We start from the raw sequence: 18943 nt of genomic DNA on the forward strand, positions 1-18943 counted from the left end.
GTGCATCAAATGCTGGCCTTTCAATCAGGAAGACTTAGGTTCAAGTCCTAACTTTTATTCTTACTAGTTCTGTGACTCTGGGCAAGTCATTAAATCTCTCTTGGTCCCCAGGCCACTCTCTAAGACTATGAATTATAAAGGCTCTGTTCATCTGTATCCTCAGAGGAAGCTCCTCACTGGGAGTTCCTTTTATCTCCATTCAAAATAATAATAGTAATAATAATAATTATACAGAATATATTCTATAGAAACTAAAACCATCAAGTTTACAAAGATATGAAGTTCTTTGAATCTTCACTGAGAAATTCCACACTTGGGATCCCTGACTCAGACAAAGATAGAGAAGGGCTCAATGCTTAAATCTAGGTCAGTCTTCTCCCTCCTAACCACACAATTCCACAAAAAATCCTTCAGCAACCAAGTGTTAATTAGATACCTCACCCTCTGGAGCTACAGCATCTCAGACTCACAGAAGCTGAGAGAATCCGTCTAGTGCAAAAGTTCTTAACCTGGGGTCCACAGACAACCTCCACCCAGCCAAAGGATCTCTAGATCTAGATTAATTTCAGGGGAGTCCATGAACTTGGATGGAGAAAAAAATATATCATCTTTATTTTCACTAATTTCCTTCAATGATGAATTTTACAGAAAAGAAAGCACTATTCTGAGAATAGGCCTAATATGATTTACAAAAGAGGTTTAAAAACCCCTGATCTAATCCAACCAATATATAAAAAGAATACCACTTGAAAATATCCAAGGTGGTTAAAAAAACCACACTCTGTGGTGGGCAGCCCATTCACCTTTTGGACTAATTATGAAGGTTTTCCTGACATGAAGGCTGAATCTACCTCTTTGCAGCTTCCATCCACTGAACCTGTCAATGTCTTCTGGGGACAAACAGAAAAAGTGAACTCCATCTTCCACCTGACAGCCCTTTCAAATGTCTGAAGACAACTATCATGTGGCTTCTGAGTCTTTGCATCTCCAGTTCCCTGTGAAGTTGATTTTTTGGACCCAGGTATAAGTCTTTTACATTTATCCCTACTGAAGTTCATCTTATGAGATCTAACTCAATACTCTAGTTACTCAAGACCTCTTCAGAGCCTGACTCTTCCAATGTGTTAGCTATTCCCTCCCAGCTTTGTGTGCTCTGCAGAGGTGATGATTATGCCATCAATGCCTTTATCCAAGTCATTGATAAAACTATTAAACAGCACAGGAACGGCACAAATCTCCAGGATACTCAGCTCTTGCTATGTTGACAATGAATAACTACTCTTTGACTCCAGGCATCCAACCCATTTTCAATCCATTGAATTGTATGTATTACCTACTCTCCATCTTCTCCACAAGAACAGGATGAGATATTTTATCCAAAGCTTTGCTAAAATGTAGATAAACTATAACCACAGCACTCTCCTTCTCCAATCAAGCAGCCTATTAACCATGCCAGAAATGGAAATGAAGCTAGTCTGGCATGATCTGTTCTTGATGAAGCCAGATTGGCTCTTTGTAACCACCACTTTCCTTTCTAGACATTCATCATTTAATGATCTGTTCTAGAGTTTTCTGAGGAATTGAAATTAAGCTTATTGACTCATTGCTTTGCATGCTCTGTTCTCTTCCCTTTTTTGAACATGAGGACATTTGTCCTTCTCCAATCTTGTAGGCACTCCCATTCACTATGATCTTTCAAATATCACTTACAGAGATGAATAATGATATCTGCAAGTTTTTTCAGTAGGTAAGAACATTGTTTATCTGGACCTAGTGATCTGAAGTCTTCAAGGGAAGCTAGGTACTACCTTAAAGAGTCCTTACTTATCTTTAGTGGCAACTAGGTGGCACTGGGCCTGGAGTTAGGAAGACCTAAGTTCAAACATGGCATTAGCTCACCAGCTGTGTGACCCTGGGCAATTCACTTAACCTCTGTCTGCCTCAATTTCTTCATCTGTAAAATGAGGGTAATAATACCTACCTGCCTGCCAGGGTTGTTGTGAGGATACAGTGAGGTAATATTCGAAAAGCACTTAGCCTGGAAGCTAGCTTATAGTAGGTGCTTAACAATTTTTTTCTTTTATTAAGTATTAACTCATTAATAATAATAAAAGCATGTGGCAGCTAGGTGGCACAGTGGATAGAGCACAGGCCCTGGAGTCAGGAGGACCCGAGTTCAAATCCAGCCATAGACACATAACATTCACTAGCTATGCGACTCTGGGCAAGTCACTTAACCCCAGCAGCCTCAACATAAATTAATTAATTAATTAATTAATTGCAGCAATAATAATAGTTAACATTTATATAGCACTTTAGGGTTTGCAAGACACTTTACATATATTATCTCATATTCTCACAGTAACCCTAAAGATAAATGCAATTATTATCTCCACTTTAGAAGTAGGGAAACTGAGGCCCAGAGGCAAAGTTAAGTGACTTGCCCAGGGTCCAAGTCCAGCACCCCATGCATTATGCCATCTAGCTGACAACTCTCCTGTCCCATCTAGTACACAGACTGCTCATGAGGAAAATGCTTCACTTTTGCCTTTTTGTCCCCAACACGTATCTCAGTATCTGTCACATACTCAATATTTTTAAAAGACTTGTTTAATTGATTTGAATGCTAGGAATATACAGGAAGAATATAAGCTGAGGTCCCTGCCTTCACAGAGTTGATGATTTAGCTGGAGAGACAAATTCAGCATAAATGAAATCATTAGAAGTCCAGATGTGGATTAAGGCTAAAAGACTCTGAGGACCATAGGCAAGCAGAGGAGAAGGAAGTCCCCGCCCCAGTGCAAGGTAGGAGCAGCTGAAGGCAGTTTGAGACCAGACCAAGAGGATGAAACACAGACAAGGCAATGGCTTAAATCTTGGGGGTGGGGCGGATTGGGGTGGAAGGAGGAAAGTCACCCTGACCCTGTGGTTGAGGGCTAGTCAATGGAGAGAGGAAGAGGGAAGAAGAGGAAACTCTAGGCAGGGTGACTAGAGCAGAGAGAATGAATTAGAAAGGGGATAGTAATTACAGTGAGGAACTCCAAGGATAAATGCAGCAAGAATGCGGTTAGCAGTATCCTGCCTGCACATCTAGGGGTGGGGAGGGGGCAGAAGCCAAAAGGCTTTGCTTCTACAGTTCTCAAACCCTTCCAGGCTTGGTGCTGGAGTTAAGAGGAGGAGGAAGCAACAGAAAAACTCAGCACCCAGGCCAGGGACCGAAGCAAGATGGCTTATTCACAGCCAAAATGGAAAAGGAAAGAGATGAGCCCTCCTGAAAACAGGTGGAATCAATCAACAAGCATTTATTAGGCACCTACTATGTGCCCAGCACTGTGTTAAGCACTGAAAATACAATGTAAAGAATGAAACAATCCCTACTGATGAAAAATTTACATTCAAATGTAATAGCATTGAGCCTCTTTTGGGATCTCTTTAAGAACCAATTCTTAATTATAAGGTTCTAAAAACATGTAACAAAAATAATAGCTAGAATTTCCAAAGTGCTTTAAGGTTAGCAAAGCACTTCACCAGTATAATTTTATTTTATCTTCAAAACAACCTTAGAAGGTAGGTGCTATTATTATCCCTATTTTAAAGATGGGGAAACTGAGGCACACAGTGTTTAAATGACTTGCTCAAGCTCACACAATTAGTTAAGTGTCCAAGGCTAGATTCAAACTCAGGTCTTCCTAACTCCAGGCCTGGCACTCTATCCACTGTACCTCTTAGCTGCCTATGTGACTTTCAGCAAGTCAGTTACCTCTGATTATCTACCTCATAGAATGATAGAATCATACATTAGAGCTGAAGGGACCTTAGAACCCATCTGGTCCAATCTTTTCATTTTACAAATAAGGAAACTGAGGCATAGAGGGGTTGAGTAATTTACCCAAAGTCACCCATCTAGTAAATGTCTGAGGCTGGACTAAACCCAAGTCTTCCTGGCTTCAAGTTCAGTGTCCTATCTGCCATATTATGCTGTCTTTCTCAATTTCATAGGGTTGCTTTGCAGAAAATACTTTAAATGTGACCCGGAAATTCCAATACTAGGCTTATGCCCCAGGGAAGCCATAAGAAAAAAAAGTTTCCTCATACACCAAAATATTCATAACATCACTTTTTGTAACAGCAAAGAATTGGAAACAAAGTCAACATCCATTGATTAAGGAATGGCTAAGTAAACTGTGGTATGTAAATGTGGTAGAATATTACTGTGCTGTAAGAAATGACGTGAGTGATGAATCCAGAGAAGCATGGAAAAATCTCTATCAACTGATGCAGAGTGAAGTAAACAGAGCCAGGAAAACAATACACACAATCACTACAACAATGTAAATGGCGAAAAAAACTACACACAAAATAAGAAGTGAATGTTGCAAAATTATGAAGAAATATGGCTGGAAAGACAATATAAGAGAAGACACTCCCAAATCCATTCTTTAAAGAGGTAAAGGCCCACAGATGTTTCACACTGCCTATATTTTCAGATTCTGTCAAGGTACTGATGAGTTATGCTGATTTTTTTTTTCCTTCTTGTTGTTTTTAAAAATACTATTTGTTATATGAGATAACTATATGTTATATGGCTTTCTGGGAACAGGAGGAATACTGAAGAAAATTATAGTGATGTTTAAAAAAAGATAAAAAAGACCTTATTTTAAAAAAAGGTTAAGTACTAAATGTGAGCTACTAGCAATAGCAGCATCAGCAGTAGTGTCTAGTCCAACCCATTTACTTTAAAGAAGAGGAAACTGAGGCCACAACATGTGCCATCCACAAGACATAAGCAAGCTCTTAATTCTACCCGCCTGAGGCCACCCAGAAAGGCAGAGAGCCCTCGTGCCTCCAAGGCAAACCAAGTGGACCGCAAGGTCAGAGGCATCGATCCGCTTACTTGAACTGGTGTTCTCGGGAGCCACGGATCTTGGAGGAGAAACGCTCGGCCAGCTTCTCCAGGCTGCGGGAATACTCGAGCTCGATCTCTGCCTTCCTTCGGAAGAACTCCTGGAGGTCCTGCAGCAGCTGCAGCCTCGACTCGGACTGCTGCTCCAGGCATTTAAACTGCTCGGCCAACTGAGTCCGGATTTCTGCAGGCAAAGCAAGAAAGCGGGGCGTTAGGCCAGCGTTGGCGGCAACAGGCACTGTTGGTTACACCTGAATGTAGCTATTCCCCTCGAGGGGCTTTAGTCCTTCGAATATTTAAGCCAGCTATCATTTATATCCCCCAAAAAAGTCTTCTCTCCTCCAGACTAAAGACCCCCATTTCCTTCCACCATTCCTCATACTCCACGTTTTCCAGACCCTTTAGCGCTCTGATTGCTCCCTCTGGATGCATTTGTCCAAGTCCCTCTTAAAATACTCAAAGCATCTGCCCCAAGACCAGACATTGTGCATTATTTCCATCTATCCCCAATGCTTTGCACAAAACTGAGCCCATATAAGACCCTCTGTAAATATTTGTTGAATCAATGCTATAAAGAGAGTTCAGTAATCAGGGTTTAACCACAGGGTAGCAAATTTAGAGAGCACTGACAGGATTTGCCACAGCACTGCACAAACAAAGCTCATTAACTGGGTAGCAAAAAGAAAACTTCTTTCTCCCATTCCTCAGCTTTTTGCCAGCGTCCTAGGTTTCTATGTCCACACCACATGGTGATGCTCCAACCCCAATTCCCAAGGGAGAACATTTTTTGTTCTTACCCTGGGCAGGGTTTGCAGTGTTTTGCCCTGGGCCTAAAAATTCCTAATTAAAACTCCATTTGGAAATAAACTGATGCTTTGAATTTCCAGGCAAAGTCTTGCCCACTTGTAAGTATCAAAACGCTCACACAACTAAATGCTAGCTTTCATTATTATCATTATTATTAATTAATACCACTATTATCATCACCACCACCACCATCACTACTACTACTGCTGTTACTGCTGTCAAATCAAGGATGGCACTCTGCCTGTGGGACAGACCACAAGAATCCCATAATACACCCATGGCTCCTAATCTCCAGGAGCTTGGAAGCAAATATGAAACAAATACAGAGAGAACAAAGCTTTGTGAACACTAGATAAGATTTTAAATTGCCTTGTCTAAATGTTACCGTCCACAAAAGCCTTGAGTCTTAACTGTAACATATGCAACTGGATTTGTCACAAAATAAATACTAACATGGCCAGAAGGCAGAATTTTCTGCCACTAAAATTATGGATACTTAATAAAAAGTCCCTTGAAAAAATTTCCCTCATTCTGCATCTTCCTGCATGTTGTACCCTTAACAGCTACCTACCTACCTACATACCTGCCTGGGCATTGGTCCAGCTCTGGGCAGAGGACATCTCGATGTGCCTACCTCTATGGAATGGAGATATCACTGAAGCAAGGTAGGCCTAGAACAGCTAATGGTTCTTAGTGAGAAGAAATCACACCTGACCAAGGTTTTAGAGTTAATACCATTCACTAAGGATACATGTGGGCAGAATGTCACCAACAGCTGGAGAATCTCAGTATGTTAAGGCTTCTAGAAACCCGACGGATCAACTCACCTAACCCTATAATGGGCAACTGAGAGAAGCTAGAGAGGTAATATGGTTGAGTGGAGAGAGAGTTACCTGGGAGTCAAGAAGATTCAAACCCTGCCTGACACACACTAGCTCTGTGACCATGTATAAATCATATGACCTCTCATGTTCTCTGTCTCTAAGAATATAGAGTACAGAGTGCGTGTTGACCTGTACTGGTAGATGGAGTTTCCACACTAGGGACTTCCTCATATAGATGAAATGAGAGACAGAGAGACTAGAATGATTTGAAAACATCCAATCTCAGCCCTTTTCGGCTGATGGCTACTCAATCATTCCCATCTCTTAGTGCTCCTGGCAGGGAGCAGGGTCACAATCCTAGAGGAGATGGAGCACATACCTCCCTCTATAAAGATAACTAAATAATTAATACACAAATATGGCAGATTCAGTGGTTATGCTCTTAGAAAGGAATGTCTTAGGGAAAAAGAGACAATACAAGTTGGCATACAAAACATAATTTGGGTTATTATGTTATCCTTTACTTGAAATTCAGAATAGTATAGCAGAAAGAATGTGAGATAGGAGACTACGCACTTCTCCAAAACCCAGGGGCTAAATAGCCTGAAGTGAGAATAATTAGAACTTAAGGCTTTCTAAACACTCTCTGGCATCATCTCCCAAACTGGACAGAGATTGTCTCAGTCTCAATTTCTGGGTATCTATAATGGCCAGCCTCTAGAAGGCTTATAAATCCTCAGAGCTGATATTGTAGGAACTTAGGATTATAAATTTAGTCAGTCAATTAATAAATATTTATGAAGTGCTTGCTATGCCAAGCACTGGGCCAAGTGCTTGGGACAACAAAGAATGGCAAGGATAGTCCTGCCCTCAAGCAGCTCACAATCTAATGGGGGAGACAAAATGCAAACAACTAGGTCTAAACAAGATAGAGACAAAGACTGAGACAGAGAAGGACGACAGAGACCTCAAACCCAAACACACACAGTACACAGCACAGTGCCCGGAAGACAGTAAGTACTTAATTAATGCTTCTGACCAGGGCAGAAGGCAGTGGGACTGTCTGGCACCTTTTGTAACCTGAACATTGAGCTTCTACTAAGGTTACGGGAGCTTTTATAACCACCTCATCCCATTGGTGGTTTGCATTATGGTAACATATTGATCCACAAAGAACATCCCAGGTCTTCATACATGAGTTACTATTAAACTGAGTCTCTACTAGCCCGTTCCCATATAAATGGGGGGTGGCAGGGGTGGGGAGGTAAATTGAATGGAAGATGAATTTTATTCTGATCCCTGCTAAATTTCACATTTTTAGCTCTGGCCCAATGTTGTTGTAGCCATTGCTGTCACTGTCGAAATCATCACTATCACCTTCCTCGTGCTCATAACTAGCAATGCGGCCACACTTTAAAGTTGCAGTGAGCTTTGATAGACTTTGAGCACCTTGACAACAGGGACTATGTTTTGCCTTTCTTCATATCCCCAGCAGCTAGCACAGTACCTGGCACATAGTAGGCACTTAGTAAATGATGACTAATTATCTCATTAGATATTAATACAGTATTTTAATGTTTGCAAAGCACTTTACAAATGTTACCTCATTTGATCCTTCTAACAACCCTGGGATCTAGATGCTATTATCATATCCATTTTAAAGATGAAGAAACTGAGGCAGATGTAGGTGAGGTGACTTGCCCAGGGTCATATACATGAGAAACTTCTGAGGCAGGATTCAAACCCAAGGCTTCCTGACTCTAAGTCCAGGGGTCTATCCACTTCACCAGGCTACTTCTGAACATACTGGATCATGCCACCCAACATAACACATCACCTGTCCTGCCCATCTCTGGATGACAAATCTAATAGGCACACTATATCTTCATTCAAGATGTGGAGGAAAATAGTGAACATGTCAGGACCAAGGACAAAGCCCTAAGGCCTACTAGTCCAGAACTCCCTCCCACTTAACACTGGTCCAGTAATTAATGTATTTGAAGTCCAAATGATCAATTTCAAAACCACCTAAATGCGCTATCAACCAACCCATATGTTACCATCTTGTCCAAAAGGATATCAAAGTAGTTTTGCCAAATGTACTGCTGAAATCCAGATATTCCATAGTGCAGATAAAAGAGCGCTGGATTCAGAATGCAAGGACCTAACTTCGCTATTTATTAACCATGTAACCTTAGGGCAAGTCATTTCTTTTGGCTGGACCTCAGTTATTCCATCTATTAAAAGAAAGGATTGGACTAGGTGACCTCCAATGTCCCTTCCAATTACATTCTACCACCTAGGCCTACCAGGACACAATGGACAAGCTTCAAACGGGAGCAGGCTTGTGTAATTCTCAGACTTTGCTTGGGGCACACAAACGTCTAGTCTTAGCTCTGTTACTTCTCCACTGCCTCAGAATATTCTTCCACCTTCCAACAGAAGTCAACAGCTAACAGTGCCACCCTTCCTTCCTCACTCCCAGTCCTTCACAGCAAAAGTCAGTGTGGCCTGGCCAAATGTGCTCACAACCCACAATCACTGGAGAAACAACTAAAGATGGGCGAACTTCAAATTTTTCCTTTCTTTTTTTTCTTGTCTTAGTTAATTTTTCCTTTTTATCATAAACTTCACCATCAACAAATACAAACATCTTAATGTACAAAGACTAAAGAGGCTGATAAGAAACCAAACTGTCACATCCAGTTTCTTCAAGTGTGTGTGTGATATAGTATACATAGTGTATATATACATAGATAGAGATGATAACAATGTATTATTGAATAATATATTCATATGTATCTACTAGATATATCATCTATATTAGATAATGTATTTATATATGCATCTAATAGATAATATATTTTTATCTAATAGATACATATCTACTAGATACATATATAATAGATACACAAAAGAAAACCAAAAAGTACAAAAGCATGCACAAATATAGCAATTTTGTTACAACCTCATTAGACTGAATATATATTTACATATATAACATATTCTTAATTTAACAAAGCAGTAAAACAAAACTGCTTTGTGACTACTTCTATACTTTTTTGTTTTCTTTAGTAAATTTAAAAATGTTCTACTGATGCTCTTTTTTATATGTCACTACCTAATACTCTACCACCACCCACCTCAAAAGAAGCCCTTCCGGGGACAAAATAAATAAATATATAATCCAGAGAAACAAATCAATACATTGATCACATCTGAGAATATTTCATCATGCACCAAGTCCATTATCTCTGTCAAGAGGCAGAAACGGTGTTTTGCCCTCTATCTCTTAAAATTACCATTGTTTGTGACTTTGATGGGAGTATCACGGTCTTTCAAAGTTGTTTTCATTTATATTACTCTCTTTACTATGCATATTTTTCCTCTGGTTCTGCTTATTTCCCTCTATATCAGTTCATAAAAGTCTTCCTATGTTTCTCTGAAACCATCATACTTTTCATTTGTTATGAAACCATATTGTTCTGTATTCCCTATTATTCCATGACATTCACATACCTTTCCTCTGCTGATTATCTCCAATTCATTTTGTATATAGTTTGTATGTAATTGTTTGCATGTTGTCTTCCCCATTAGACTGTGAGCTCCTTGAGAACAGGGACTGTCTCTCGCTTTCCTTGGCATCCCCAGTACTTAAAACACTGCCTGGCACATTGTTGGGGCTTAATAAATGTTTACTGATTGACTGACTAATGATTCATTCAGTCATTGGCACCTATTTCATTTCTAGGCCTTTGTTGCCACAAAATGTGCTGCTATAAATATTCTTGCATATATTCCCCTCTTTCCTTAATCTCTGTGGGATATATGCCTAATAATAGTGTCACTGAGCCAAAGGGGGAGATTCAGTTTAGTCACTGTGAGGTTATAGTTCCAATTGTTTTCCACAGTGGTTAAAACCAACTCACAGTTCTATCAAGAGTCCATCAGTGTGGCTATTCTCTCACAATCCCTCCAACAATTGCTATTTTCCTCTTTTTCCATCTTTGCCAATCTGATGAATACAAAACGGAATCTCAGAATTGTTTTAATTTGTATTTCTAATTATTATTGATTTGGGGAATTTTTTCATATGGTCTTCCCCTACTTCTCTGCCAAGTCAGGAAGAATTCACTGCCCCCAAACTTCTCCACAGAGCAATCTATAATTAGCACGGACCCAAAGGTCATTTGCCCCAGGACACCAATGTGAACCTCCTCTCTCCTCCTCACCCATCCTCTCCAGATGCCTTCTTCTCTGCAACAACTAATATTTCCAGGCCTCACAGTGCTTAAGAGTTAGAAATACCTAGGTTAAAAATCCTGCCTCAGACCTGCATGGTTCTTAGCAAGTCCTTTAACCTATCTGAGCCTCAGTTTTCCTATATTTGAAATGGAGGTAATATCTATAGCACTAATCCAAAAGGGCTATTGAGAGGCTCATCCCAATGAGGCAAAGTAGATAGAGTGTTTTACAAGCCTTAAAGTGCTATATAAATGGCAATTATTATTATCCATTTGAATGGAAAATATGTGTCTGCTCTGAAAAGTAATACCAATCAGGCCACATTTGCACTTTGGACAAGCCAGATTCTGGGAGAAAAATGTGGCCTATATTCAGACTTACCTTCCCAGCTCTCTCAAAGTTAGGATGACAAAGTAAGAGAACTAATATGGAAAGACTATAGAAAAAGTACACTATGCTAAAGAAATTCAAAGTGTAATCTATTATTTCCATTCACTTGCTCCTTCTGCAACCAAACAACCAGGTCTATGTAGGGACCAAAGGCAGCTGTTCCAAGCCTGCTCTCCACCAGGCCCTGGGGCCTGAACCGCATAGAATTTTGTCCATTAGCTTGGTCTTGGGAATGCTGGACAGGGCTGTAGTGGGGAAGCTATCCACTCTGGACTGAGTCAACTAAGCTGTTGCCAAGGTTCAGCAGACACACCTGGAGAAGTTGGCCACCATTTCCTAAGTCCCCATTCTTTTACATGGCACACTCTGCACTGCCCATCAGACCAAACACACCCCAGGAAGGAGCTCCAGTCCTGGCAGAATATAAATGCTTAATGACTTGTTATTAATCTCCATTTTACAGATGAGGAGACTGAGGCTGGAAAAAGGTAAGTTATTTACTCAGGGTTACACAGATAGTAAGAAGTTGAGGCAAAAGTTGAATCCAGTTCTACCTGACTCCAAGTCTAATGCTTCATCTACTGAGAATCATATTACCTATCCAAAATGGAACCCCCAGACACCACCCAGGCCAGTACCTTCCCCACCTTCAAAACTGTCACAGGTTCCTTTCCCTCAGAGCCCTTCTCCAGTAGCTAATCTGATCAACTAACACTCAGCTAAGGCAAGAATGGCTCATAATGGCTTAACCTATTTGCACTTTTTAACCAGTTTGAACCCTTTAATGATTTAATCCAAAAGAGTAAGATGGGAGTTTCAGCCAGCCAAAGGGGGATAGGGAGATTTTTAAGGGCAATAAGGACAGTTTACACCACCCAGCTCTTTATTCTATATGACAAGGCTTGAGCAACTGCCCCCACACACACAAAAAAAATCACCACTATGCAAATCCTTTAACTTCTCTGGGTCTGTTTCCTCACCTGCATTAGAGGGTTGGACTAGATGAAGTCAAAAGAACCCTTTGGCTCTACATCCATATGAACCTACCAAGCCAGAGCTATAACGAATTCGATCTGAAGCTCTCCATAAATCCAAACCCCCATCTTATGATGTGATTTACTACGGCCACTCCCACTTCAATCTTGGAACCCGGCACTAAACAGATTTTCCTATATTTACTTCCCTCCTTCTGCCCTGCCCTCTTCCATCCCTCCCATCTTATAGCCATAGAGACAGAAAGCCCAAGAAGAGATGATAGAAAGGATCCAAATGGGGCGATGAGGAGGGAGGGAGGAAGGAAGGAGAGGAGGCCCAAGGCAGCAGGATAGGAGCCAGGGCTTGCTCCCAGGGCAGGCTGTTAATTTCATCAGAGACCCAGCGGGAAGGACTCCAGAGGCCCCCCCTCTAGGCAGCCCGGCCTCCCATCCAGAGCAGGGTGAATAGCCTGTGTTCCCACTGGCCTTTTCATTGGGGCCCACTCTGGCCCTGGCCTCCTTCCCCCGCATTGACTGCACACAATCTCCCCTCCGTGAGAAGGGCCCCAGCTCTGAAAGCAGCAGCTGCTCCAAGCATACACAGACAAAAGAAGCCGTTTCTCTAGCAACGGGGAGCCGATGAAAGCTTTCGGGGGGCTCCCTCCCAACCCCCTCCCCCTCCCTCCACAGGCTTCCTTTCAGCTGGAGGCCACTCGCCCCAGCTCCCATGGAGAGGCAGCCGGGGTTGGCCAAAAATCTCCCCCACACTCCCCTCCCTTCCTCCCACCTGCCCCCCTCCCCCACTGCTGCTCCTCTGGGAGCCCAAACCACATCTCAGAGCTCATGGCATCAGGCAAGTTGGGAGCTTAATCAATTCTGTTCAAGTTCCTGCTTGGCTTTTTTCTTTTCTTGTCTTTTCTTTTTTCAAGAACTGACAGCAAACAGGTTTGCAAAGCTGAGCTAATGCAGGGCATCATATTCTCTCTCTTTCTCTCTCTCTTCCTCCCCCCCTTCTCTTCTCCCCCCTCCCTCTTTTCTCTCTCCCTCCTTTCATTTTCTCCTGTCTTCTCATTCCGTTTTTGTCTCTCCCTCCATTTCTCTTCCCCCCCTCCATTCTCTCTCTCTACCTCTCCCTGTTTCTGTCTCTTTCTCTCTCTCTCTCCCCATCTCTCTGTCCCCCTCTGTCCTCTCTCTTTTTTCTCTCTCCCTCTCTCCTCCATCTCTCTCCCTCTTTCTCTCTCCCTCTTTCTCTCCACCTCTCCCTCTGTCTCTCTGTCTCTCTCTCTCTCCCTCTCTCTCTCCCCCCTCTGTCTCTCTCTCCCCCCTGTGTCTCTCTCTCCCCCATCTCTCTGCCCCCTCTGTCTCTCTCTCTCCATCTCTCTCTCCCCCCACCTCTGTCTCTCTCCCTCTCTCCCTCTCTCCCTCTCTCCTGCATCTTTTTCTTTCTCTCTCCCTCTCTCTCTCTCCCCTCCCTCTGTGTCTCTCTCCCCCCTCCCTCTGTGTCTCTCTCTCCCCTACCTCTGTCTCTCTCCCTCTCTCTCTCTCCCCCTCTCTCTCCCGCCATCTCTCTCTCTCTCCCCCTCCCTCTCTCTCTCCCCCTCCCTCTCTCTCTCCCCCTCCCTCTCTCTCTCTCCCTCTCTCTCTCCCCCCTCCCTCTGTCTCTCTCTCCCCCCGCCTTTCCCCATGCCAAAGGATAACATGACATGTATTAGATGCACCAGGTGCACCATAACTAACTCACTGACATTTATTAAACACCTATTCTGAATCTAGCACTGTGCTCACCACCTCTGGTTTGTTGCTGTTGTTATTCTTCTTGTTGTTTTCACTCCCCCTTTAACCAACTTTAATTTCAAAAACCATCCATTGAATGATAGAGCCGGAAGAGGCCTTAGACATAATAGGATCATAGATTTAAAGGCTGGGAAGGAACTTGGCAAAGGCTCACGGACTTAAGACTAGAAGGGTCCCAAGAGGTCAGCCAATCCAATGCTCTCATTTTCTAGACGAGGAGGCTGAGGCCCACAGAGCTTTAGTGGCTTGTACACTATTGCACAGCTAGTGACTGGCAGGGACAAGTCTCCTGACTCCTTTATCTGATGTCCTTTCTGCTACCCCACAATGTAAAGGGCTCATCCCTCTCCCTGCAGAATCTCATCTGGCTCAGCTGTTTCACCTTCCATAGGCTCATAGGATTGTAGGTCTAGAGCTGGGTAGGAATTCGGAGGTCATCTAATCTGATTTCCTCATTTTACAGATGAGGAAACTGAGGTCTACGAGGTCAAATGACTCTCCCATGCCAGCTTTCTTTTGGCTGCTGAGGAGTCAAATGAACTGCTTGGAATTTCCCTCCCTCTTCCCACCAGGGACCTCAATGCGATATCAAATGGGACTGTGCTTTTTAAATAATAATCTTGTTATATAATAAATACTATGATGATGATGATGATGATGATGATGATGGTTGATGATGATGATGATGATGATAGATAAGAGAAATGAGAAACTGCTAAAGGGAGAGAGGGAGGGGAAGGAGAGAATTAGTATTTATATAGTGCCTGTCACGTGCCAGGCATTGTGCTAAGTGCTTTTTATAAATATTATTCCCCACACTCTAGGAAGCGAGCTGTGGTGTAATCCGTGGATTTAGGGCTGGGATAAAGAGTGATTCTCCACTTCCCACAGTGATCAGGAAGCAGATAACCAGGCACTTCCAACCCCCCACTGCCCTCTGCTTAGTTGGGTATCAGGGCTCTGAGGATAAAGGTTGGGAGGGGAATTCCCCCCAGCACCAAGACCATTGCAATTAGGAGCCCTGTCTAAGCAGCGTTGATTGTGAAGCGTCAGGAAGCTAGCAAGGGCTTGCGCACACTCCTTCCAGAGGGGGTGGGAGAGAGGGAAGCAAGCTCGAAGGCTGACACTCACCCCACTCACAGAGATGCCTCACAGTGAGGCGTCATCAATTTTATCGCTAGATTGATATGAGGCTTTGCTGCCCAATGGTCCTTGAAGGGCCAGATGCATTGAAATGGGGAAGAGATCAGAATTCATTAATACTAAATTTCCAGCTGGGACTGATGGCTGAAGACACTCTTCTTGCTTTTCCCAACCACCCCTACACCCACAGCCACAAGACGCTCCCTAATGTTTCTCAAGCTCAGGTAGCAATGTCCATTCAAAGCTGTTAAACAACTACTAAGGCAACTGCTATTTCATTCATTCAACAAACACTTATTCAGTAACTACTATGTATCAAGGTGCTAGGCTCTATGAGTGACACACACACACACAATGCATAGACGTTGTTCCCACCCTCAAAAGGCATACAGTCTAATTGGGGAAATGTGATGTACACACATGAAAAGCTAGACCATAAAAAACAGTGAACTAGGAGTCAGGACACTTTGGTCTCTAGTTCCAGCTCTGACACTTCTTTTCTACTTCCTTCCTACATAAAGATGTAAAGAAATTACATTTTTATTTTCATTAACCTCTGTTACTTAGCATTTCCTTCTATTATGAATTTAAAAAAAAAAACCCACAAGATTTTGAGAAGGGGTACATAGGCTTCACCAGGTTGACTGTCACAGAGGTCTAAGATTAAGGGCTCCTGGAAGAGATGGTCAGTGAGGTCACTTGTAAATCCTGGATCCTATGTACAGGGCACATATTAAGGATACAGTAAGTGCTATGACACACTCCACACCCTCCAGGGCCTTGCTTACTAGCTGGGAAGACAGTATACGCTAACTCCTTAAGGAGGCAAATAGACATTAAGTGCCACCACAGTCACAGTGTTTTGTGACTTAGATGGTTTGTCTGATGTTCAGCTTGAAGAGAGAGATGGAAGAATGAAGGACATTTCCATGTTCTTTCCAATTCAAAGATTCTATATGGAGTCATACAACCTGCTTTAGAGCCCCTGAATATTTTTTTCCTTGCACTGATTCATTTCATATCAAGTTGCTTTAAGAAGAGTGAAAGACAGAGAGCTCAGTATGCTCCTCATTTTGACTTTGAAGGAGCAGAGACCAATGAGTATTCTAGTCATGGCCCATGCAGGGGGTGCAGCAAAAGGAGAGCCACCATAGGCTTATTCTTCCCTTGAAAGCCTTAGTGCCAGTGGTTCAAGGGGATAATAGCAATAGCTGGGTGGGGCATGGGATGCTTGGGAACAGTCATGCTCCGGAACCCAGGAAGAATAAAAGGTGGCCAACCACAAGGCACAAATGGAAGAGCCCTGCCCAGTCCAAAATAAGCACCCCCACTGGCCTGTTCCTGATGCCTGGATTTCTACCATTCATTTCTCTGAATTAAGCATTGCCCCATGGCAGATCTTCTTTGAAAATGTAAATACTCCACCATTGGAAGAACATATAACAACCCTTGGACTTCAGTATGAATTAAATTAGCCGACACTGAAGATCCATGAGTGTCACAGGTGCACAGGGAAAAGGGTGGGGAAAGAGAGAGAATGATGGAGATAGAGAGAATGGGGAAAGGAAGGGAGGGAATGAGGGAGAAGAAAAGAGGAAAAGAGAGGGAGGGAGGAAGAAGGAAGGAAGGAAGGAAGGAAGGAAGGAAGGAAGGAAGGAAGGAAGGAAGGAAGGAAGAAAGGAAGGAAGGAAGGAAGGAAGGAAGGAAGGAAGGAAGGAAAGGAGAGAGGAATAGCTTATCATAATCTTCAGCAATATCATAATTTGGCCTAGAGGCAACTTACCAAAAGTATAACCAGAATAATGTAGAAATGCTATAGGCAGGAAATATTCATCAAACTGAAAAGAATCTTTTTGGACTTATTTTCAAAACAGGATTGCAGAGAAATCACATGAAGATGAAGGAAAGAGCCAAGATCTCCAACCAAGCTTTCCTCCTCCAAAGACAAGACTCTTCAACTTGTGCATGCTTCCTATGGTGTCTCTAAGAAGGCAGTGTGCTGTGGTAGACAGACAATTGCCCTTGGGTTCAAGAGGATCTCAGTTCAAGCCCTACCTCCCATACCCACTGGCTGGGGGACCTTAGGCAAGCTGCTTGACCTCTGAGTGCCCGAGGCAACTCTTGAAAAGTGTAGGTTGCAGAAATGCTGCTGATCTGCATTGGTAAAGGGAACTTCCACACAAAGAGTTCCCCCACACCAATGAAATAACAGACCCAGAAAAAAAAGCACCTCTTATTCACGTTCCATTGTGTATAGGCTTAATGAGTTCAAGCTTGAATCCATCCATTGCCAAGGATGAGACTACTTATAACCACTAAAACCACACCTCCAGTGGGGTTGCTGGACTGCTGCCATGCTATTTTCTTTTTTTTTTTCCAATTTTTTTTCCTTTTTTTTTTTTTTTGGCTAGGCAATGGGGTTAAGTTACTTGCCCAGGTTATACAGTAAGTGTTATGTGTCTAAGGTCAAATTTGAACTCGGGTCCTCCTGACTCCAGGGCCAGTGCTCTATCCACTGCGCCACCTAGCTGCTCCCACTATGTGCTTTTCCAGTACAACAGAGAAGACCACTAGACTACTAAACCAAGAGGTCTGATTTCAAGTCATGATTCTATCAACTAGCATGGTTGACCTTGGACCCTTACATGACTCTATAGCCCTCAGGGAGAGAATCATAATAATGACTTGGAAATTTTCTAATTCTATGATGCTACTGATCTCCTCAGTCAGCAGAAAATAGACTTTAGCTGGTTTTACCATTAGCAAAGATGGACTGCTCTGAGTCATCCACACTCTCTGACTCCATCCCCATTGTTGCCAAAGGCTCACATCTGCTGGAGAGTTGGCTGTGATTAGACAGCCTGGAATTGTGAAACAAGAGTTTTTCTTCATGTGAAGTTAACTAGCCTGGATGGAAATCAACCCACGGCCTTGACCTCATTAGCACCAACAAGCTAAAAGAGTGACTGATACTCTTTGAGAATGACGGACAGTAATATGATGCAGACTGAATTTCCCTGACCTATTGATAAGAATGTCCCATGAAATGGGGTCATTAGCTTCAGGGAAGTCCAAATAGATTATGTCAATAGCTTCCATCTATCAAGGAGGCCTGACACTGTGACAGAAAGAAATTACAACAGGCTGAATGATTTACTCTTCTGGACACCATGTGGGTTACTATCCAATACCTAGTCTTAGCACATTGGCCACTGTCGGCTGATTTTTTTTTTTTGACAATTTGTTCCAATAGCTTCAGAAGAATTGAAGCTAAGCCAATATAGATCAAATTTCCAGGCTCAATTTCTGCCCCATCCCACCCACACACCTTAAAAAAAAACCATCAAGTTTTCCAAAAACAACAGCTAGAGGCTTAACAACCCTTGTCAATTCTTCTATTCTCATGGATCCTATGGAATCAGGATGTTATTATATGAACATCCAGCTTTGCTAGATGCTCATCAAAGAACTCCTTCCCTATCCACAGCCCATTTAGGTCGTCCACCAGTTCACCATCTTTGCAAAGATATATTTTTTAAAGTCTGACTTGGGGAGTGGAGAATGAATGATGCTAAGATACAGGAAACAGGAAAATACAGGAAAGATTGGTGATTTCAGCAGCAGCATGGAGATCTCCTGGCGTGGGAACACCCTCCACCAACACAGATCACCATCTCTGTGATTTAGTAGATAAGTCCCTAGAAAATTGCCTGAAATACTGAGATATTTAGTAACAGGTCAAAGGTCACATAGCTAGCATGTTTCAGAGGCAGGATGAAAACCCAGGTCTTCCTGACTCCAGGTCTAAGCAGTATTCTATCTACTGCTCCACTGTATCTTTAAGACTCAGGGAAACAGAAGGA

General features: G+C 42.6%; 1 protein-coding gene across 1 annotated transcript in view; it reads right to left on the reverse strand.

The window, feature by feature from the left end:
- The window catches only part of SRGAP3 (SLIT-ROBO Rho GTPase activating protein 3), a 283316-nt gene that overhangs the window by 151707 nt on the left and 112666 nt on the right, over positions 1 to 18943 (reverse strand). Inside the window, 1 exon segment of the mRNA XM_020973788.2 lies at positions 4895 to 5087. Coding sequence (XP_020829447.1) covers positions 4895 to 5087 — 193 coding nt within the window.

Source organism: Phascolarctos cinereus, unplaced genomic scaffold (genome assembly GCF_003287225.1).
Source record: "Phascolarctos cinereus isolate Bilbo 61053 unplaced genomic scaffold, phaCin_HiC Scaffold_4;HRSCAF=312, whole genome shotgun sequence".
NCBI lineage: Eukaryota > Metazoa > Chordata > Mammalia > Diprotodontia > Phascolarctidae > Phascolarctos > Phascolarctos cinereus.